This window comes from Hypanus sabinus, chromosome 25 (assembly GCF_030144855.1).
Source record: "Hypanus sabinus isolate sHypSab1 chromosome 25, sHypSab1.hap1, whole genome shotgun sequence".
Classification (NCBI taxonomy): Eukaryota; Metazoa; Chordata; class Chondrichthyes; order Myliobatiformes; family Dasyatidae; genus Hypanus; species Hypanus sabinus.
Genome location: NC_082730.1, coordinates 12903985 through 12927580, shown reverse-complemented (window position 1 = coordinate 12927580; position 23596 = coordinate 12903985). Strand labels below are relative to the sequence as shown.

The 23596-nt window shown below is 39.6% G+C and overlaps 1 protein-coding gene across 4 annotated transcripts in view; it reads right to left on the bottom strand.

Moving 5' to 3' along the window:
* LOC132381023 (AMP deaminase 2-like) overlaps positions 1–23596 on the bottom strand; it is a 167468-nt gene that overhangs the window by 38617 nt on the left and 105255 nt on the right. For 3 of the 4 annotated variants that reach the window (XM_059950119.1, XM_059950116.1, XM_059950120.1), the window contains exons 2-9: positions 22424–22554; positions 19161–19291; positions 16878–16946; positions 7387–7498; positions 6318–6504; positions 5198–5339; positions 2371–2460; positions 1760–1889 (exon numbers count right to left, since the gene is read on the bottom strand). In XM_059950119.1, coding sequence (XP_059806102.1) covers positions 1760–1889; positions 2371–2460; positions 5198–5339; positions 6318–6504; positions 7387–7498; positions 16878–16946; positions 19161–19291; positions 22424–22554 — 992 coding nt within the window. The remainder of the gene's footprint in view (positions 1–1759; positions 1890–2370; positions 2461–5197; positions 5340–6317; positions 6505–7386; positions 7499–16877; positions 16947–19160; positions 19292–22423; positions 22555–23596) is intronic. The other variant, XM_059950117.1, reaches the window with a different exon arrangement.

Genomic DNA, 23596 nt, shown 5'->3' with positions numbered 1-23596 from the left:
AGTGATTTGCACTGGGTATCAGAAACCTACAGTTTAATCTCTTAAAGAATGTTCATGTTTGTATTTATTTATTGAGATGCAGCATGGACTCGTCCCTTATGGCACTACCCAGCAACCCCAGATTCAATCCTAACCTAATCAGGGGACAATTTTGAATGACCAGTTAACATCTTTGGACAGTGGCAGGTAACTAGAGCACCCAGAGGGAAACCATGCAGTGATGGAGAGGTTTACAATGAACCTGGGTTGCCAGTACTGTGAAGCGTTGTGCTAACTACTATGCTACCATACCGCCCTTTTTGCTGAGATCATTGGATTAGGTATGTAAAAACAGAAAAAATGGTAAAAGCTTTTTCATTCTGCAATCCACACATTTGACTCAAAGATTTCACATGATTAATACAGATATACTACATAAACTCAACATGTCAGACAGCATCTTTGGGAAGAAAAGCAATAAAAAAAACCCTATGAGAAAGAGAAAAGCAAGCAGGTATATGCTGCAAAGATGGTGGGAGGATAGTTGGATGGGACAATGAGAATATCCACAGTCAAATGAGATTAGGACTGGCCAGTGCCTTAAGGACAATGCCCAACTCTGGTCTCAACCAAATCACTGATATTACCTTTGTCCTATACTATCCTCCTCCTTCTACCTTGTCTGCAAATTAAATCTAACATTTCTTCACTTTCCAGTTCTGACATAATCATTAACCTGAAATACTAACTCTGATTATCTTCCCAGATGTTGACAGACCTGCTGAGTGTAGCCGGCTGCTCCTCTCTGTACTTCATATGTCCAGATTGCAGTTTTTTTAAAAATTTATTTATTTAGAGATACAGCATTGATTAGGCCCTTCGAGCCACACTGCCCCATCAAACCCCGACTCAATCCTAGCCCAATCATGGTCATTGTAAATTGTCCCAATTAACCAACCAACAGGTAAGCCTTGGTCCATGGGAGGAAACTGGAGCACCCAGAGAAAGCCCACACATTCCACAGGGAAGATGTACAGATTCCTTACAGAATGACATCAGAATTGAATCCAAAACTCTGACAACCCAAGCTATAATGGATCACGCTAACTGCTACACTACCATCACATTAACAAGCATTCTTCTCCACACTCCATAGAGTTCACACTTATGAATGCTTAAATGAAATAGTACGTTTTTAATTATTTCTTTCTAATATTCTCCATTAATATTTTAACTAACTTTTGCACAGAATCTGAGGTATTCATGTTTTGAATTAGCATTTTCACTATCATATTGGGAAATTAAGACTAAAGATTGAATTTAGAATATTTGAACAAAAGAGCTATGAATTAAGCAAAAACTAAATGTTAAGGTCGGTTATAATGAGACAAGTTATTTGTTTAAAGTTGCAGTGAATTTACTCAGCTTGCACTGGGCTAATTAGGCATGGCATCTCTGATGAAATGTCCTCTCAAGAAATCATTGCATACTACATCTGCTATATTTAAAAATAAGTATTTTTACTTGTCTTTTACCTCTCTGCATAGAAGTAGCCTGCTAGTTAACTATACCCATAGTATGACAACTACTGTGAACCAGCCTTGCCACAATATTACCTGTGGATCATTTCCTCCATGCTAAATACAGTATTGACAAGATACATCTTTGGGGCTGAAATTCTGTGGTTATATTACCTAGGATGGAATTTACAATACAATGGGTGAGTGAATAAGAAAGATAGCAAGATGAGCGAGTGAAAATTAAGCTCTCGTATTCTTACTTTGCGAATATTGTAAAAATCCCTGTGAGGTACTTTCTTCTGTGCAGCCAGCTCTTTCATTTCATTCAACAAGACATGCATTTGGAACTTAGAGCTCAGGTACTGCAGCCGGCGATAGCAGAAGGATTTCCTGTTGAGATAGAGCTTGGTTAGCTGACCACACAATCAGCAACATGTTCTGTAACAATAAGCTAAATGTCATTAAAGTTATGCATTAGAAATAATGGTGCTAAAATTTAGATCTAATTTCAGTACACAAAAATTGCAATTACCACATTCTGACAGAACAAGAGAAAACTATAATTTTAAATGTAGATTTATTCTTTTTCGTATCTGTTGAATTTTCCCCTAGGCTATGTGTGAACAACAAGGGAGTGGAACAATTTGGGTAGCCTTACCAAGAGCTGACATGATGAGCCAAAGCCCTTTTTCCATAGTGAATCATTCGATTATTTTATCTGTACTTATACAAGTGTTGGATATCAATTTAGATGCCAGTTCCATCTGCTTTACACAATACACAATATTGACATCAGCCAGAAGCTAAATTTGTATTGCCTAGTAGGAATAAAAAGCAAAATGAGACAAATGTGTTTTGAATCATTACTTACACTGGTCCATTGATTATTAATGCCATTAAAACATTCATGTCAGCAGTGAACTCCTGAAGATTTGGACAAGGCAGATCCACTTCTGTAGACCTAAACAAACCAGATTGAAATTCAGACTCCAGGCTCACTTATTTTATAGTAAATATCCTCAGTATTTTTTCCAAAACATTGACAATAGTTTGAGGACCTAGTTTTAAATTACCATATCATGCATCAACCGATCTAGTTTAAAACTGCTAAACCATACACTGACCCAGCAGTTCAGCTTCCTGCTCTCTTACAGATTGTGATGCAATTTTGAGGAATGCTGGATGAAAGGGAAGGTGTATTCAAGACCCCTAGCTCTCCTGCTGACTATAACAAATACAGTATTCTTTCAATCCCTATTCTACCACAAATGAAAGCAAAGAGCTAAGCAATCTTCCTACAATTGTAAAGGTCATGAAGAACACACCTACAGCACTGTTGGTTTATGGATTGCTTTGCCCAATGAGACAATATACCGGCCTTAAAGGGAATGAATTGGACTAATTCCTGAGATTAAGTAGGTGAGAGTAACTAGGGCATTTGAAATCATGCTATAGGTGAAAGACTGAATAGACAAAGCCTATATTACCTGCAGTTTGTAAGAATGGGAGGCTATCTCCCTGAAATATAGGAACATTATGGTTATGCCAGGTAGTAGGGAACATTTCTCAGAATAACAGAAATAGAAATGAAGAACAATTTCCTGACTCTTTGGAATGTAATTCTGTGGGACTTGATTGAATGGATTGAAATTCCTTACCCCAATAGGACATAGATGCTCTACCATTTATTATATTTGAGATACAATTTTGGATACCAAACTTACCTAAGGATATAGGGTGGTGGAAGATAATGTGTGCTGAGTGAAAAGATTTTGGATGATTAAATGGTGGGTGGGGGGGGGAGCAAAAGAGTGGGAATGCTCCATCAGTAAGATGAAAGAGCTGACTTCCAGAAGGGTAAGATGATGGAACACATACCAGTCCTCAGAGGGATCAGAAGTGGAGAGAGTGAGCAGTTTCAAGTTCCTGGGTGTCAAGATCTCTGAGGATCTAACCTAGTCCCAACATACTGATGTTTTATAAAAAAAAAGCAAGACAGCCGTTATACATTATTAGGAGTTAGAAGAGATTTGGTATGTCAACAAATACACTTAAAAACTTCTATAGATGTACCATTGAGAGCATTCTGACAGGCTGCATCACTGTCTGGTATGGAGGGGCTACCGCACAGGACTGAAAGAAGCTGCAGAGGGTTGTAAAATCAGTCAGCTCCATCTTGGGTACCAGCCTACAAAGTACCCAGAACATCTTCAAGGCGCGGTGTCTCAGAAAGGCAGCGTCCATTATTATCAGTTATTAAGGACCTCCAGCACCCAGGGCATGTACTTTTCTCACTGTTACCATCAGGTAGGAGGTACAGAAACCTGAAGGTACACACTCAGCGATTCAGGAACAGCTTCTTCGCCTCTGCCCTCCAATTCCTAAATGGACATTGAACCCTTGGACACTACATCACTTTTTAAAAAAAATATACAGTATTTCTGTTTTTTGCACAATGTTTAATCTATTCAATATACGTATAATGTATAAAGTATACTGAGTAAGATTTACTTACTTATTTCTTCCTTCTATGTTATGTATTGCATTGAACTGCTGCTAAGTTAACTAATTTTACGTTACATGCCAGTGATAATAAACCTGATTCTGATGAACATCCCCACACTCAATGAATGCTCAGCAGGTGAATTCCAAAGAAATGGCTGAGGCATTTGCAACAATATTCAAGCAGATGTGTAGAGTGGATAATAATCCATCTCTGCCTTCTTTTAAGATCGCTGGCACCACAAAAACCAACTCAAAATGTGCAACACAATATAAAACAGCTGAGAACACTGGACATAGCTGAGTCTGTTGGACCAGTCAGCATCATAGACGTAGTACTAAAGATCTGCAGTGTAGAACTAGCTGTACCATTGATCAAACTGTTCTAGTACACTGGCATCTAATGATGGATTCAGCTTTCCTGTGATAACGCTCCGTGTAGATGTGCTCAATGGTGGGGAGGGCTTTACCCATGAAGGATTGGGTCATATCCATTACTTTTTGTAGGATTGTCCATTCAAGGGCATTGGTGTTTCCACACCAGGCTGTGATGCAGCAAGTCAATATATTCTCCATGACACATACAGAGAAGTTTGTCAAAGTTCAGATGTCATACCAAATCTTCACAAATTCCTAGGAAGTAGAGTCATGCTTTCTTTGTAATTGCACTTATGAACTGGGCTCAGGACAGATCCTTTGAAATAACACGTAGGAATTTTAAGTTGCTGACTCCACAATTTTTCCTCTCTTCAATGAAGTCTAGCTCATGGACCTCTGATTTACTTCATCTGAAGTCAAAAACTGCTCATTGGTCTTGCTCATTGGACACTGAGTGAGAGGTTATTGTTCTGGCACCACTCAGCCAGAATTTCAATTTCCCTCCTTTGATTTGTTACCTCTGATTCAGCCTATGACATAGGTATCATCAGCAAACTTGAATATGACATTGGAGCGGTCTCATATCACTAACAGTAAATGTACAGTACATGGCAGCCTTGCCAGTATTATCACAATCCTGAAGGATAGCTGTAAAGAAATACAGCATGACAACATCTGTGTACATCAATATTAGGTAAAATGATAAAACAGCCTGCTATAAACTACCTCACAAATCAGTATTTTATAGGAATGAAAATACATGCAACTATACCACACACACACATATTTTAAAAAATAATTTCAAAAGTTGTAATTACTTGTCCATTATATTTGGTTTGGAATATACATGGGTGACCCCATCAATCATTTTGCAGCCAAATCCTATATCTTCTGGCATTAAGTTTGGGTCACAATTATTGTAGGGATGCTCCTCAGAAAATGGTGAGTGGATAGACGACTCTGCAAGGCAAATAAATCGAAAAGCAAGTTCTCAGTTTTTAACTTGGTACAATGTTACCCTGTACATTATTAAGAAAGTTATCATGTGACCCCCAGCAGATCCTTAGGTGTATTGGATACTCACACAAATGACATATTTTACTCGATGTTTCAATGTGCTTGTGATAAATAAAACTGAATTTGATCTAATGGCATTTTAATGGTGCAGTTGGTGAATGGGAATAATTGCATAACTAATGAATCATAGAGAGGATTTTGCTGGTTACTAATTATCATGACGTTGCATCTCCAATTCACAAGCAGGAATTTTTCCTGGTATCAAATGGCAAAATGAAAAAGTCAAATAACTGACACGTTTTGGAAGTATCATTCACAGACACATCCAATGGAATCTTATCACCAATGAAACTAATTACATATTAAACATGTCACATTTTGATTAAACTGCCTTTCAAGTTGCAAGTGGTATGGGCCCTGTAGAAAACACCCATGTTTAATCATTTATTCAACTTACAAAAACTCCTTTCTGTAAGTTGAATCCAGAAGTTAAAAATCACTTGCATATTCTAACAGTATTAACATGTGTCACTGCTTTCACTTGCAAAAGAAGCAAAAGATATGTGGATTACAGATGGAAATTGATTCAATTCATTTTAGCAAGTGAACACATGAGATTTTTTTGTATTAAAGGAATATGGAACTATTTATCACTGTATAGATTAAAATGAGTGCTTTCGAATTCTATTGACGCCTTTTGATTTGACCAATGAACAACAGTATTTCTTGAAATAAACACATTTGATTTGTATTCCAATTATACACCATGTGCAGGGTCCTCTTACATATACAAAATAGTTATTTTCATGTCCAATAATACACACAGGTTACTTTTAATAGACTGCTGACAGCAATACAACTTGTCACTTGATTTTTCCAAATGAGCTACACAGTTAATGACTTTGTTTTGTCTGACCTCACCTGGTGAAATGGGTGCTTCTGGCATTTCATCATACAAATTTATGTGACATTGCCCGTCTCCCAGCTGCTCTAGGAACCTTTTAGTTGTCTTAAAAAAGCCCTGTAAGGATAAAGCCATGTACTTTTCTCGGATAAAAAGACTTTTGACAACACACTTAGCAGCATCTAGAAGATCCGTGAAGGGGACCTGTGGTAAAGAACAATAAATTTAGAAACCACAATTACTTATTTGTGAGTGAAGCTCCCAATAGAATATATTAAATTAATGGTTTCTTGACTTGTAGTGAAAAAGATCAAAATATCGAGAGAAACACCTAAAAGTGGTGAGACTCAAAATAAGCTTTTCAAGCCTCACAGTATCCTATTAATAAAAAGCTGCAACATTGAAAACATCAAGGTACTGAATTTCATTGTTCACATGATATTTCCTGATATTCAAAGACAATTTTATTTTAGATTTGATTCAGATGATTACAATGGTGAAGATACTTCTCCATGTGGCAGTCATTATTTTAATCCCACCTCCTCCTAACATTCCCAACTATACTGACTACCTAATGTGACAATTCATACAATGGCTCAACTGCAAGGTGAAGTGTGATTATTATAAACCACTTCAAATATTCAAACATGATTAATAATAGGTCGCCTACATATAAATAATCAGCAGCTGAAATTAATACAGCAAGAACGTCAATGAAAAGCATTTCTGAAATGACATCCATTATACAGATAAAGCAGTGGAATAGTCCAGCGCACTGAAGCATCAAAACTATACTTTTAGCTTCTTCTCCCTGAGGAGAGAAAAATGAGGATGGAGGGGAGGTAAAGTAACTCAGCTTTCCTTTGTTAATGGAAAACTTAAAAAAAATAGGATATACAAATTCTTTGATTAAAGCAAATATAAAGAAATGTCAATAATGTGACTAGTTCAGGGGGAAGAATCAGATTTCATAAAAAAAGTTTACTGAAGTTTTTAAAGCAAACATGTCGCTTTACAGAATGAAAGATCAAAGAAGCTAATCCCACTCCATTTTGTCAGTAAAATGAACATGAAATGTTGTCATACCCCGCACTTCTCTTCTCCTGATATGCTAACCCGCTGAAATTCCTGGAGAAGATCATGCTCCTGCTCCTCTGGGTGTGTCTCTGCTGCAGAATCAATTTGATCTTTGTAATATCTGAGGAAAAGGTCCAGAAGAGTGGTCACAACACATTCTACCCAAGTTCATTGCAAGGTAGATCCTGAAGTATATTCACTTGCAAAAATAATTCAGTGCTAGAAGAAATGAGTTACTGGATTATGTTATGCCAGTGATGGGAATTGACAATCACTTAAACTTTACCTGTTAAAGTAAACACCAGAAGATAGCTTGTTATAAACATTAAAACTCACAAAACTAAAACAAACATAAATTGTAAACAACCAGTTTGATAAACACATTCTATATAGACCCAAGAGCATTCATTACTTTCTCTCAAAGAAGTGAGAATCTGCATTTTAAACACTTCAATTTTAGCATACATGTCATGTAAAAGAATTTCCTCAAAACTATTTCATCAGCTTGATATTCCCCTTGGCTTGATAAACGGGTGTTTTCCACTGCTGCATAGTCAGATCCTCCTGGTTTACTGACTCCAACATACTCATTAAAAAAAAGCACCAGCTACAATTTCCCTAATAACTAATGTTCAGAAATAAACACATGATCCAAATGGTCTGTGTTAATTTTTATACTGCACTGAAGTGTCTTCGCACTCCAAATACCCCTCACTGTTACAGCTTTCATACCATTTCCATTCTTACATGAGTGTGCAGTCAGTTCTAATGCATCAACATCAACCACCTCAAGCATTCAAAGTGTCAGTGAGCTTTCACCACTTTATATAAATGCATCTTCACTCAAAATTCATTTTCCCCTCTATTTGTGCTCCCTTGCAGACACTGGCTACTTAACCAAACCAAAAAGGATTGGGTTGTGTTAAGTGTACAGAGCAATAATGTGTCAGTGCTTAGGTTGTTCAGGATTGGTTCAGTATTTCAGCCAGATCAAATAGATTTTTCATGATTTGCATGTTATCCACTTTTTTTTAAAATCAATATTTGCCAAGTATAACAAAATCAGTACAGACAGTGTTTTCAACTATTGCATCCTCCAAGACTTTATTTTAACATTCAAGATTATATCAATACCTTCAATTTCATCGAGGTTCCTTTTTTGAAGTAGTGAAATCATTTCATTTTCACCCCCAGGTATTCCCGAATATGTGGCTTCCCCTGATTAGCCAATAGCCCAACTAACCAGAATCTACTGTATTATATTTAAGGTTATGACTGGGTTAAGTCAAGTCGGAAAAGAAAATAAGCCAATGTTCAGATTGGCCATGACTGGGATGGGCAAGATCAGGTTTATGATTTTTAAAAATTTTTTTTTACACGGAAATGGATCTTTTGTTTTCTGTATTATATTGTATATTTAATTGGGACCTATTTCCCCATGTCCACATTGTCTAATGGCTGTGTATTTTCAAAGAGATCTTTTGATCTTCTGCTCTTCAGAGGAAAATAATCTATGCCTGTTCACTCATCCCTGGGTTTCATTAACTCCTCTGTTGATAAATGATCATTCAGTCATGATCTAATTAGCCAGTGAAATAGACTTAAAACAGTAATGGATTATTACTGTTCCTATTCTTAGAAAAAAGAAGCTTCACAGACAGAAAATGTCTTCAACTTGTGTACTAATTACTCAGTACTTCATTTAAATCAGCACAGCATTTAGATTTGATTGCTGGACAGCAATTGCAACTAAGCTCGTCTGAAAAGATTCCGAAATCTCTACAAATCTAAGATCACCATCTCAGAAAAATTGCAATGATATTCATCTGTTCTCACTGGCTTTTAGGATGATGTTTCCCTTGTAATACTACTCAAATAAACAAAGACTTATTGAGTACTTTCTTTCTGTGAATTGAACTTACTTTATTTCACAAATCCTTCACATAAATGAGCAAAAATCTTTATGTTACGTCTCCATCTAAATGTGCAATCGTAATAATTTATAATAAATAGAACAGTCAATGTAATATAGACTACACTCAAATCAGTCTGATGTTCTGGTGGAAGAAGTTGTCCCAGAGCCTGTTGGTCCTGGCTTTTATGCTGAGGTACTATTTCCCGGATGATAGCAGCTGGAATAGATTGTGGTTGGGGTGACTCGGGTCCCCAATGATCCTATGGGCCCTTTTTAAACACCTGTCCTTGTAAATGCCCCGAATCATGGGAAGTTCACAACTATAGATGTGCTGGGCTGTCCGCACCACTCTCTGCCGAGTGATGCGACTAACGGAGATACAGTTCCCATGCCAGGCAGTGATGCAGCCAGTCAGGATGCTCTCAGCTGTGCCCCTGTAGAAAGTTCTTAGGATTTGGGGGCCCATACCAAACTTCCTCAACTGCCTGAGGTGAAAAAGGCACTGATGTGCACTTTTCATCACACAGCTGGTGTGTGCAGACCACATGAGGTCCTCAGTGATGTGGATGCTGAAGAACATAAAGCTGTTTACCCTCTCAACCCCAGGTCCAATTGATGTCAATATTGGTTAGCCCGCTTCCATTCCTCCTGTAATCCACAACCAGCTCCTTTGTTGTTGCAACACCGAGGCAGAGGTTGTTTTCTTGACAGCACTGTGTCAGAGAGATTACTTCTTCCCTGTAGGCCACCACGTTATAGTTTGAGATAAGGCCAATCAATGTAGCATCATTGGCAAATTTAATTAGCTGATTAGAGCTGTGGGTAGTGACACAGTCATGGGTATACAGGGAGTAAAGGAGGGGACAGTACACAGCACTGAGGGGCTCCTGTATTGAGAGTCAGAGGTGTGGAGGTGAGGGAGCCCACTCTTACCACCTGCCAGTGATCTGACAGGAAGTCCAGGATCCAGTTGCACAAGGCAGGGTCAAGGCTGAGGTCTCTGAGCTTCTTATCAAGCCTGGATTGAACTATAGACAATAGGTGCAGAAGTAGACCATTTGGCCCTTCGAGCCTGCACTGGCATTCTGAGATCATGGCTGATCATCTACTATCAGTATCAATATACTATCCTGCCTTGTCCCCATATTCCTTGATTCCCCTATCCATAAGATACCTATCTAGCTCCTTCTTGAAAGCATCCAGAGAATTGGCCTCCACTGCCTTCCAAGGCAGTGCATTCCACACCCCCACAACTCTCTGGGAGAAGAAGTTTTTCCTTAACTCTGTCCTAAATGACCTACCCTTTATTCTCAAACCATGCCCTCTGGTACTGGACTCTCCCAGCATCTGGAACATATTTCCTGCCTCTATCTTGTCTAATCCCTTAATAATCTTATACGTTGCAATCAGATCCGCTCTCAATCTCCTTAATTCCAGCGTGTACAAGCCCAATCTCTCTAACCCCTCTGCGTAAGACAGTCTGGACATCCCAGGAATTAACCTCGTGAATCTACTCTGCATTTCCTCTATAGCCAGGATGTCCTTCCTTAACCCTGGAGACCAAAACTGTACACAATATTCCAGGTGTGGTCTCACCAGGGCCCTGTACAAATTCAAAAGAATATCCTTGCTCCTGTACTCAATTTCCTTTGTAATAAAGGCCAACATTCTATTAGCCCTCTTCACTGCTTGCTGCACTTGCTCATTCACCTTCTATGACTGATGAACAAGGACTCCTGGATCTCTTTGTATTTCTCCCTTACCTAACTCTACACCGTTCAGGTAATAATCTGCCTTCCTGTTTTTACTCCCAAAGTGGATAACCTCACACTTATTCACATTAAACGTCATCTGCCAAGTATCTGCCCACTCGCTCAGCCTATCCAAGTCACCCTGAATTCTCCTAACATCCTCATCACATGTCACACTACCACCCAGCTTAGTATCATCAGCAAATGTTATCCTCAATGCCTTCATCTAAATCGTTTATGTAATTCGTAAACAGCTGTGGTCCCAATACCGAGCCCTGTGGCACCCCACTAGTCACCACCTGCCATTCCGAGAAACACCCATCCACCGTTACCCTTTGCTTTCTATCTGCCAACCAGTTTTCTATCCGCCAACCAGTTTTCTATCCATGTCAATACCTTCCCCCCAATGTCATGAGCTCTGATTTTACCCACCAACCTCCTATGTGGGACCTTATCAAATGCCTTCTGAAAATTGAGGTATACTACATCCACTGGATCTCCCTTGTCTGACTTCCTGGTTACATCCTCAAAAAACTCCAATAGATTAGTCAAGCATGATTTGCCCTTGGTAAATCCCTGCTGGCTTGGCCCAATCCTATCACTGCTATCTAGGTATGCCACTATTTCATCTTTAATAATGGACTCTAGCATCGTCTCCACTACTGATGTTAGGCTGACAGGACGATAGTTCTCTGTTTTCTCCCTCCCTCCTTTCTTAAAAAGTGGGATAACATTAGCCATTCTCCAATCCTCAGGAACTGATCCTGAATCTAAGGAACATTGGAAAATGATTACCAATGCATCTGCAATTTCCAGAGCCAGCTCCTTTAGTACCCTAGGATGCACATCATCTGGACCTGGGGATTTGTCAGCCTTCGGTCCCATCAGTCTACTCATCACCATTTCCTTCCTAATGTCAATCTGTTTCATTTCCTCTGTTACCCTATGTCCTTGGCCCATCCATACATCTGGGAGATTGCTTGTGTCTTCTCTAGTGAAGACAGATCTAAAGTACTTATTAAATTCTTCTGCCATTTCTCTGTTTCCCATAACAATTTCACCCAATTCATTCTTCAAGGGCCCAACATTGTCCTTAACTATCTTCTTTCTCTTCACATACCTAAAAAAGCTTTTGCTATCCTCCTTTATATTCCTGGCTAGCTTGCGTTCGTACCTCATTTTTTCTCCCCGTATTGCCTTTTTAATTAAGTTCTGTTGTTCCTTAAAAACTTCCCAATCATCTGTCCTCCCACTCACCTTAGCTCTGTCATACTTCCTTTTTTTAATGCTATGCAATCTCTGACTTCCTTTGTCAACCACTGTGGCCCCTTTCCCCCCTTTGAATCCTTCCTTCTCCGGGGGATGAACTGATTTTGCACCTTGTGCATTATTCCCAAGAATACCTGCCATTGCTGTTCCACTGTCTTTTCTGCTAGGATATCCGTCCAGTTAACTTTGGCCAGCTCCTCCCTCATGGCTCCATAGTCTCCCCTGTTCAACTGCAACACTGATACCTCCAATCTGCCCTTATCCTTCTCAAATTGCAGATAAAAACTTATCATATTATGGTCACTTCCTCCTAATGGCTACTTTACTTCAAGATCGCTTATCAAATCCTGTTCATTACACAAGACTAAATCCAGAATAGCCTTGTCCCTGGTCGGCTCCCGTACAAGCTGTTCCAAGAATGCATCCTGTAGGCACTCTACAAACTCCCTATCCTGGGGTCCAGCACCAACCTGATTCTCCCAGTTCACCTGCATGTTGAAATCCCCCATAACTACTGCGACATTACCTTTGCCACATGCCAATGTTAACTCCCTGTTCAACTTGCACCCAATATCCATGCTACTGTTTGGTGGCCCGTAGACAACACCCATTAGGGTCTTTTTGCCCTTACTGTTCCTCAGTTCTATCCACACAGACTCTACTTCTCCTGACCCTATGTCCCCCCCCCCTGCAAAGGACTGAATCTCATTCCTCACCAACAGGGCCACCCCACCCCCTCTGCCCACATTTCTGTCCTACGATAGCACGTATACCCTTGTACATTCATTTCCCAGGTCTGATCTCCCTGCAGCCATGTCGCCGTTATCTCAACAACATCATAGTTACCCATTCACACCTGAGCTTCAAGCTCATCTGCCTTATTTCTGACACTTCGTGCATTCAGATATAGAATTTTTAGCCCATTTCTCCTCTCTCTGCTTAAATCACTGCCTATTGTGCTTAACCCAGCTCCCCGAACTCCCATCGGGCTATACACCCCTTGAATTTTGTTGTCCTTCCTAAATTTATTATTCTTTCTGCACATTTAACTCCATGTTTCATCAGACCATCCCTCTGTACATGTGTCCTCCTTATCACTTGTTCCTCCTCACCTTCCTCTACTACACACTTAATATTCCAGAACCATGTAGTCCCCACCTGTCCTTTATTCTTCATCTCGCTATCCTCTCTCGCATTTTGGATCCCTGCCCCCTGCAAATTTAGTTTAACCCCCCGCCCCCACCCGAGAGTGTTGATATAGTGTTGAATGCCGAATTGTAGTCCAAGAACAGAATTCTCACATAAGCATCCTTCTTCTCCAGGTGTGCAAGGATGGTATGCAGAGCAGTGGCTATTGCGTCATCTGTCAATCAATTCTGTCGGTAGGCGAATTGTAGGGGGTCCAGTGTGGGTGGTAGCAAACTGCAGATGCAATCCCTGACCAGCCGCTCAAAGCATTTGATTATTATTAAGGTGAATGCGACAGGACCCCAGTTGTTCAGGCATGTTACCTTGGTCTTTTTTGGAACAGGGACAATAGTGGATAATTTGAAGCAGGAGGGCACTCTACACTGGGAGAAGGGGAGATTAAAAATATCAGTAAACACACCTGCCAGTAGTGCTGAGCACATCCTGTGTACTTGCCCTGGGATGCCATCTGGTCCCGCAGTCTTGCAACTATCCACTAGTTGGGAACACCTGCTTACTTCAGCCTCAGAGATGACCAGGTTGCAGGTTGTAGCGGTGGCTGTCAAAGGCTCAGAGTTAGCAACATCGAACCAAGCATAAAAGTCATTGAGCTCATCTGGGAGAGAGGCCGTGATGTTGGTGGCGCCACAACGTTTGGCTTTGAAGTCTGCGATGGTGTGCAGCCCTCACCACAAGTCATGTGTGCTACTTGTTGTGAATTTTGACTCAATCTTCTCCTTATATCATTGTTTTGCAGACTTGATAGCTTTGCGCAGATCATAGATGCTTTTCTTGAGCTCTAGCTGATCACCTGCGATGTAAGCTCGATGTCATGCTGTAAGTGCTGCTCGCACAGAACTACTGATCCAGGGTTTCTGGTTTGGGAAGACCCTGATCGACTTCTGAGGTACAATATTATTGATGCACTTCCAGATGAAGCATGTGCCTCCATCAGTGAACTCAGAGACATCCTCATCATGGAAGACATTCCAGTTGACGTCATCAAAGCAGTCCTGCAGCATGGAGGCCAATTGGTCAGACCAACAGTGGATGATTTTAACTCTGGCCACCTCTTGTTTCAGCTTCTGTCTGTACATTGAATAAAGCAGGATTGAAGAGTGATCTGATTTTCCAAAAGCTGGACAAAGGAGAGCTTTGTAAGCGTTACGGAAGGGAGTGTAACTTATCTCCACGAGTGCTCACCTAGATGTGCTGACAAAACTTTGGAGAGACTTTCGTCAGCGATGCTCCATTAGCCATTGGCGACGATGAAGGCAGACTCTGAGTGTGCAGTCTCCAGTGTGTTGATGGTCTCGTACAATTCCTTGAGAGCCAGATCAGTATCAGCCTGCAGCGGAATGTACACCGCTATGATGATAACAGTCGTGAACTCCCGAGGTTGTCAGTAAGGTTTACACAGTAACACCGCAAGTATTCCAGGTCTGGGGACAAAGGGATTTGACAGCATGCACATTCTGTGGGTCTCACCAAGCACTGTTGACCATGAGGCATATTCCTCCTCTTTTACTCTTCCCAGTGAGGTTTCTCTACCTGTCTGCCCGAACAGGGAGAACCCAGAGGGCTCGATGGTGTGATCCAGTATCGCCTCCGTCAGCCAGGTCTCCACGAAGCACAAAACATTGCGTTCCTTTGTTTCCTGCTGATAGGAGAGTCTGGCTCTCAGTTCACAAAGCTTGTTATCCAGGGAGTGAACATTAGCCAAGAGTATCCTAAGGAGTGGCAGCCAATTTGCACACTGTCTCAGCCTCATCAGGATGCCAGCCCTTCTCCCTCATCTGCAGTTCTCTCAATTCCTACTGTTAGTGCTGATCTGGCTGTGGAAATATTGCTATGACAAAGCCATTCCCAATTTTCAACAATATCCAGAAATCATCACATGCTGTGTTATATGATGTGGACAACAATGGTCTTTGACCATGATTGATCTTGACAATTTTTTTTCTACTGAGGTTGTTTGCCATTGCCTTCTTCTGGGCAGTGTCTTTACAAGACAGGTGATCCCAGCCATTAACAATACACTTTAGAGATTGTCTGCCTGGCATCAGTGGTCGCATAACCATGACTTGTGATATGCGTCTTGCTGCTCATACAGCCATCAACCACCCGATCCTATGGCTTCACGTGACCCTGATTGGAGAGGGGGTGGGGGGCTAAGTAGGTGCTGCACCTTGCCCGAGGGTGACCTGCAGGCTAGCCAAAGGAAGGAGCACCTTACACCTCCTTTGGTAGGGACGCATCTCCACCCTACCACCCAATCCAAACATAAAATCTTTAAAACAAAACTGGTTGATGGTAGGGGCAGGTACATTAGGGCCTTCTATGATATGCATGATTACGTGAATTTGAGGGTTATGGACATTGTATAGGCATAACGAATAGTTTAGTTGGTCATTTGATTACTAATTTATTTGGTTCAGCACAACACAATGGGATAAAGAGCCTGTTCCTGTGCTGTACTGTTCCATGCTCGTTCTATGAGTGCAGTAGATCAAGAACTCAGAGATGGATTCTAGTGTTGTCCAACCCAAGTCCACCAAATAGTACCATGGAGTTAGCTAGTGGGTTTCCTTGCACTTGTCTATTCTAGAAGTGTTAACCTCAGTTGTGCTGCTAAATAGAAGGCATTGTGCAAAGACTAAGAATGGCATGCAAATTCAGACCAATGCACAGTAAATGACCCATAACTGTGTATGGTAAATTTGCCAGGATAGGTCTCTAAAACACTTTTGGTAGTTAGAAACTTTATATGGCAAGATGGAAGTTGCAGTTGTTAACGGCTCCACTACAGCTTGTTTTTTTCCCTGAAGATTATGGAAGTCTCAGACACTCTAACAATAACAGGCATTGTCGCCATTGTCCATTACTTTTACAAAGAATACAACTAATAAACAAAACTATGACTGAGATTCCCAATGGCGCATTACATCAACTAAAACACACAATTTTCCTTTCCCCCCACCCCCTAAATGTTCTAATCTACCATTTAGAGAAACAAATTATCAAAGCTCAAGTCAAGTTTTCAAAACCAAGCACAGCAGAATTACTTTTCATTTTAGCTGATCGAAAATAAAATACAGAAAAAACATGACTGACAGAATTTCATTACTTTAAAGAACAATTAATTTTAGCTTGAACTGAGATTATTAATCTGCCTTTCTGCCACTGGGTACCTTGATTAAATGTGAACAGGCAGATGAAAGGTCAAAGCACCCTCTAGAGTAGACGTTCATGTAAATCAACACCTGGGAAAGGTCAAAAAGAAACAGAAAGCAGAGATCATGCATGTCAGTTCTGTAGCTACGACTGGTACCACGCAAAGGAAGCACTCCATGTCCGCGGAGTGCAGGATGACTCACTGTAGATCTGCAGCGCTGTCAATTTTCATGAAGTCCTGTTTGGCTCTGAGTAAAATTTCTGGTTCTAGTCTGGGGATGGCAGGCAGAAGGAAGGCAAAGATGCAAGGAGAGAAAGGGGAAATGGAAAACAGAGAAAACAAGCCAGTTAATCCACGTGTGAGCAAACATATTCTAACTGCAGTTCACAAGCTGCGCCAAATCACATTTTCACAATTTAATGCAGTTTTGAATACACCCCTTCAAACTTCTTGGCTAATATCAGAGTGCCATATACATTTGTACATTCTTAAGTTATTCCATTGTGTAGATTTCAAAATATTTCTCATTTACACTTAGTTGTTTGCACTGTTCTCAGTACAAATTAAATTGACAAACAGACAGCCAGGGATTATTTCCCCAGGGTGAAAATGACTTGTATGAGGGTGCATAATTTTAAGGTGATTGGGGACAAGTACAAAAGGGATATCACAGTCAAATGTTTTCTGTACGCAGAGAGTAGTAGTTGTTGAACACGCTGCTGGGGGTACTAATAGAGGCAGTTACATTGGGGACATTTAAGAAACTCTTAGACAGGCATATGGATGAATGAAAAAACGGAGGGTTATGTTTGGAGGGGGAAAGAAAGGTTAGACTATTCTTAAAAAGTAGGTTATAAGGCCGGCACCATATCATGAGTCAAAGGCCCTATACCGTTCTATCTTCTATAACATTGGGAAGTCCTTCAGCATAGGCAAAACTACTCACAATCTTGTTCAGATTATCAGCATTTCATCAATATTAATCTTAACTTTTGACAGCTATTTAAAGAAACAACCAAAAAATGAAAATAAGTCATGAAAAAAAAACATTATAAAGCACATGGGATTGTCAATTCCACTTGCCATTGATTAACAGTTACTGTGAGAGCACTTGAAGCTTTACAACAGAAATGCATAGTAACCAGAATGGTGGCAACAAAGTGCTGAACTAAGATAAACTTGAGCAGATTTTTCAGACGTTTAAGATAAAATATTACTTATTTATGCTAAAATAGGATCTTTGGACATAGCTTACAGTTAAATACACAAGCACTGTTAAAGATGAAAACGTTTGAGAGTCTTTATTCCAGTCCTTCCTCTGCATCTTTTTTTTAAAAAAAAGTTTGCTCACTACCATTTCTTCATGTGCAGCAGCAGGTGAATATTTGACACCACCACTTCAGTTTCTCTGGAGGCAGAGCACCATGTTTTACTTCAGCACTCTAACTAGCTTTACCTAAAGAGAACTGGTCAAATTATCCAAATTGAAATAGGCATACTTGAGGATCAGGCAAATTTCAAATTCCTGCACCAAGTTCCACTTACAATAACACTTCACAAGAAAATGCAGCTTCTAATGAAGTGAGAGTGTGCAATGGATGTATGGATGAGCAGAACATTTCATGCTTGCCCGTTTACTTCTTATTCCTTAGCTCAAGCATAACAATTATACCTCTTTTTCAAGATCAATTTCATTTGATCACATTTGTTATGACTAATGGATAGGGTTTACGGATCACTTGTTTGGCAGATGACAAACAGCAAGAATTAATGATGTCTAAATTACTTGTAATGCTTAACTGCAACGCACTTCAGCTTGTCCAATATAAGCAAGTATTTGCACAGCAATTATTTGTATTTTCAGCATTCATGCCTGTGGTGAAACTTCTATTTGATTTATTACACAAAGGTTGACAAGTGCACAAGTATCATAATCAGCCAACTCTTCGAAACAGAGAGGTCATCATGAAATAAAATTGACCAGTGCTTGGAAATGTAGTAATATAGGATTTTGTTAGCTTTTCTCTGCCATTTGCTAATGATAACAACTGTCCTTTGTTAATATCATATCTTAAATTCATAATTAACAGCAATGTTCTTTAAGAAATTCTGTAACTCTTCAAGAACTTGATGTTTTATTCAGAGGCAATGTGAACACTCAATGTGAAATAATATAATTGAAAATAACAAAAAAATTCCACAATAGTACAAGAAAACATATAATAGGCAGCCTTCAGCTATTAACTCCAGCCTACTGATAAAATGTCCATTCAGACCAAGTGCCTGGAACAACAAAGTCTATCAAATAGTTCCTAATCAATGCAAAATGAACTTATAGCCAAAAAAATACAAAGTGAAATATTCCTCCACTTTGGCTTACTGAACTGCTGCAGAGCCTCAAGATAACCTACTTCTCACTACGATATTCTCCTTCATGTTTTCTTGCAGAGTGAACTAAAGTCAAGTACTATGAAACCTTAACTACCTCACATCCTGGCTGATCTGACGTTCCAATCGTTGTCGTCTCTCCTCCAGTTGTTCAATGGGACTCTCTTCTGGAAATTCATAGGGAGCAGTCCTCATGTCACTTTCAGTTAAAGACCGCGTGAACAGCTCCTGATGTCATAAATAAAAAAAGCAAATGAGGGTTCAAATAAACTCTCATGTCGCACATTAAATATTTGGAATTACTGGCATATTTCATGTGATACAAGAATAATTCATTAAAACATCAATTCAAATCCAATAGAAGAACATGACTAAATTTTCTGCAGATCTGGCCTTTTCAGAATTTCATCAGTGAATTTATCAATAAGAAAATACTTTAGGCATAAACACAAGAGATTCTGCAGATGCTGGGAATTCAGAGTAATACACAGTAAATGCTGGAGGAACTCTGCAGATCAGGCAGCATCAATGGAAATGAATAAACAGTCGATGTTTTAGGCTGAGACCCTTCATTAGGACTCACACACTTTGTGCGCAGTATTTCTGGCACAGTGGGCTAGACAACAGTTTTGTTAAATTGATAAATCTAAAGGTAAGATGCTGCAAATGAACACTGATAGAAGTTTGTAAAACTATGAGAGGCATGGATAGGGAAGACAGAGGCTCTTCCCCCCCGACCCAAGGTAGAAATGTGAAATAATAGAGGGCATACTTACTAGGTGAAATGGGGGAAGTTTAATGGGAATGTGCAGGACAAGTTTTTAAATTATGTATAGATTGCAATAGGTGCCTGGAATGTGCTGCCATGGGTGGTAGTGGAGGCAGATATGACAGTGGCGTCCAAGAAGCTTTTATAAAGGCACATGAATATAACAGTTCATGAACACTACTGCATTTTCCTTGTTTTCACTACTTATTTATTTCATAATTTATGGCAATTTTATCCTTGCATAGTTATGTTGCACAAAACAACAAATTTCATGTTAGCTAATACATTGATAATAAACCTGTGTGCAGGCGGAAGGGAATTTAAGCATGGAAACATAGAAATCTACAGCACATTACAGGCCCTTCAGCCCACAATGTTGTACAGACCATGTAACCTACTCTAGAAACTGCATAGAATTTCCTTACACTTAGCCCTCTATTTTTCTAAACATCATGTACCTATCTAAGAGTCTCTTAAAAGACCCTATTGTATCCGCCTCTACCATCATCACTGGCAGTGCATTCCATATACCCACCACTCTGTGTGTGAAAAGCTTACCTCTGACATCCTGGAGGAACTCAGCAGGTTGGGCAGCATCCATGTAAATGAACAGTCAACATTTCGGGCCAAGACCCTTCGTCAGGACCCAGCAGATTCGTTTCCACGGATGCTGCCCGACCTGCTGATGTCGTGCGTGTTGCTTTGACCCAGCATCTGCAGTGTATTTTGTGTTTACCTCTGACATCCACCTTGTACCTACTTCTGAGCACCTTAAAACTATGCCCCCTTGTGTTAGTCATTTCAGTCCTGAGAAAAAAGCCTCTGGCTATCCACATGATCAATGCCTCTCATCATCTTATACTCTTCTAACAGGTCACTTCTCATCCTCCATTGCTCCAGAGAGAAATGGCCAAGTTTACTCAACCTATTCTCATAAGGCATGCTGTCAAATCCAGGCAACATTCTTGTAAATCTCCTCTGCACTCTCTCTATAGTAACCAAATCCCTCTTGTAATGAAGTGACCAGAACTGAACACAGTACTCCAAGTGGGGTCCAACTAAGGTCTTATATAACTGTAACATTACTTCACAGCTCTTGAACTCTATTCTATGGTTGACAAAGGCCAACACACCATATGCCTTCTTAACAACACTGTCAACCTGTGCCGTAGCTCTGAGTGCCCTATGGACACAGATCCCAAGATCTCACTGATTCTTCACACTTCTTCACACTTACAATTAATATATTCTGTCTTCAAATTTGATCCACCAAAATGAACCACTTCACACTTAGCTGGGTTAAATTATCTGGAATTGTTTAATATTCTATCATGCTTAGCACAGACCATGAAGCTGAAGGGCCTGTTCCTGTTCTATATGTTTTATGTCACGCCTGGTTTGAGAAGATTAGAACAAAAAATGAAACTGAATAAAGAGTGATTAAGCAAACTCCCCCCCCCCAAATATATCAGAGGACAATGGGAAGATTACTGAAGATAAGATTTTTATTTTACATATAGAGATAAAAACAAATTCTGGCCCTCCAAGCCACACTGCCAGCAACCCTGATTTAACTGTGGCCCAATGACGGGACAATTTACATTAACCAATTAACCTACTAACCAGTACACTGTTTGAGGACAAAATCCATGCATTCCATGGGGAAGATGTACAAACTCCTTACAGAGGACACCCAGATTGAACTCTGAACACCAACATCTTGTCACACTAACCGCTACATTACCACTCTAACAGCGTTCATTAAGCTTTGATCATATAGTAACATAGAACATACTCAATGCATCCAATTTTAATTGAACTGGATTGACTTTATTACTTACATCCTTCATATACACGAGTAAAGATCTTTAAATTACATCTCCACATAAATGTGCAATGTATAGTAATTTTAATAAATAGTATGTACAACAGGACAGTCAATATAACATGGAAATATAATTATATCAGCATGAATTAATCAGTCCGATGGCCTAGTGGAAGAAGCTATCCCGGAGCCTGTTGGTCCTGGCTTTTATGCTGCGCTACCATTTCCCAGATAGTAGCAGCTGGAACAGATTGTGGTTTGGGTAACAAAAACATTTCCTCTTCCGACACAAATTATTCTCCAGAATACTTCAAGAGATTATCCAGTGTATGTTAACTTTGTGCAACTACACTATTTTTTTCCATTTTTTTTTCTTGTATAATTCCATAAAAGGTCAGAGTTTGCTGAAACCGAATAGTTGGGATGATTTTATTTTCTTTAGATTTCAACACAGTAGCACACTAAAATTGAATCTCACAGTTCAATTTGGACTTCACTAAGTAGGTAGGTGTAATAATGCAGCAGGACCAGCAACAGACGAAAAAAAACATGAAAAATATAATTATGCCAATTGATTGAGAATGAAAAAAACATTTCTGAAAGTTCAAAAGGAAATCACTCAATAATGCACCATCTACTAAAAAATCTAGTGTTTACTATTCATGGCATACTAATTAGGTTCTGAACAATGGAGCTTTAGTTCTGACATTTTTTAAATAGGTCAGCCTCCAACCAAACTAAAGCTGCTGAATGATTAATCACTCACCTCTGCAATCTCCTTAAACTTTCCATCCATTGATGTAGGAAGATTGATAGGAAAGGTTTTCAAAGAGAGTGGAGTTCCAGGTAGAGACTGAGAGCAATGAATTTGCTTCAGAGTCCCCGTCTTGTGTAAATCTGTGAAAGCAGATCAAAGATATTTTGATTTAAAGGGTCACAGCAATGAATCATCCCAAAAAGGATTAAAAATTATATAATTAAAGTAATACAAATGAAATACTATAACGGCGATCATCACTTATTTTCTCACGACCCAATTATCTAGGACCTATGTCCTTTACCCAAGTTAATGGAAAATTAAATGTATTATGGACATCAAAAGGACCTCCAATTATCAAGTTCCACAGCAGCATTACGAAGTAAAACGCAAAAATACAACTGCAGATGCTGTGGATCAAAGAATACGTACACAACGCTGGAAGAACTCAGCAGGTCAGGCAGCATCCATGAGAAAAGAGTAGAAAACAGGATGAAGGGTCTCGGCCCGAAACGTTGGCTACTCTTTTCTCACGGATGCTGCCTGACCTGCTGAGTTCTTCCAGCGTTGTGTACGTAGCACTGTGAAGTAGTTATTTATGCAGGTCCTTCCAAATAAAGTAAAACTTCAAATGTTCAAAAACAAAAATGGTTCATACATTATTTTCCAATGCTACCAATGATACAAATAAAAATCTTTTAATCAGACATCAATTGAATTACTGATAGAAGTAAACAAACAATAATAGTGTCTCCTAATTGTTTTTAAATAAGCCTATTTTAAAATAAGGTTATCTTATCTTAACATGAACTGTTTTGTTCTCAGAGTTCTTCAAGTACACCGACTGGAATCTGAAGAATCCTACCTATAACCTTGGTATCAGAGGAGGCAAGGAGGTAGTAATCAGTAAATAAGGATGATCTTGACTTCACCGAAAGCTCAGTTGTGTACAATGAACTAAAAAGATAAAGATTCCAGCTTAGCCATAATAAAGCAGCTGGTTTATAACCACCATGTCTCTAGAACTGCAGTGTTCAAGTGGCCGAACTCAGACAAACAAAGAAGTGCCTGCTATTTTGGGAAGGTAGCTAGGGTGTATACATGAATAAAAATGAATTATACTTATTTACCGATATGCACTTTGGAGCACTCCTTTTTGCCCCCTATAATCCATCACCCTGC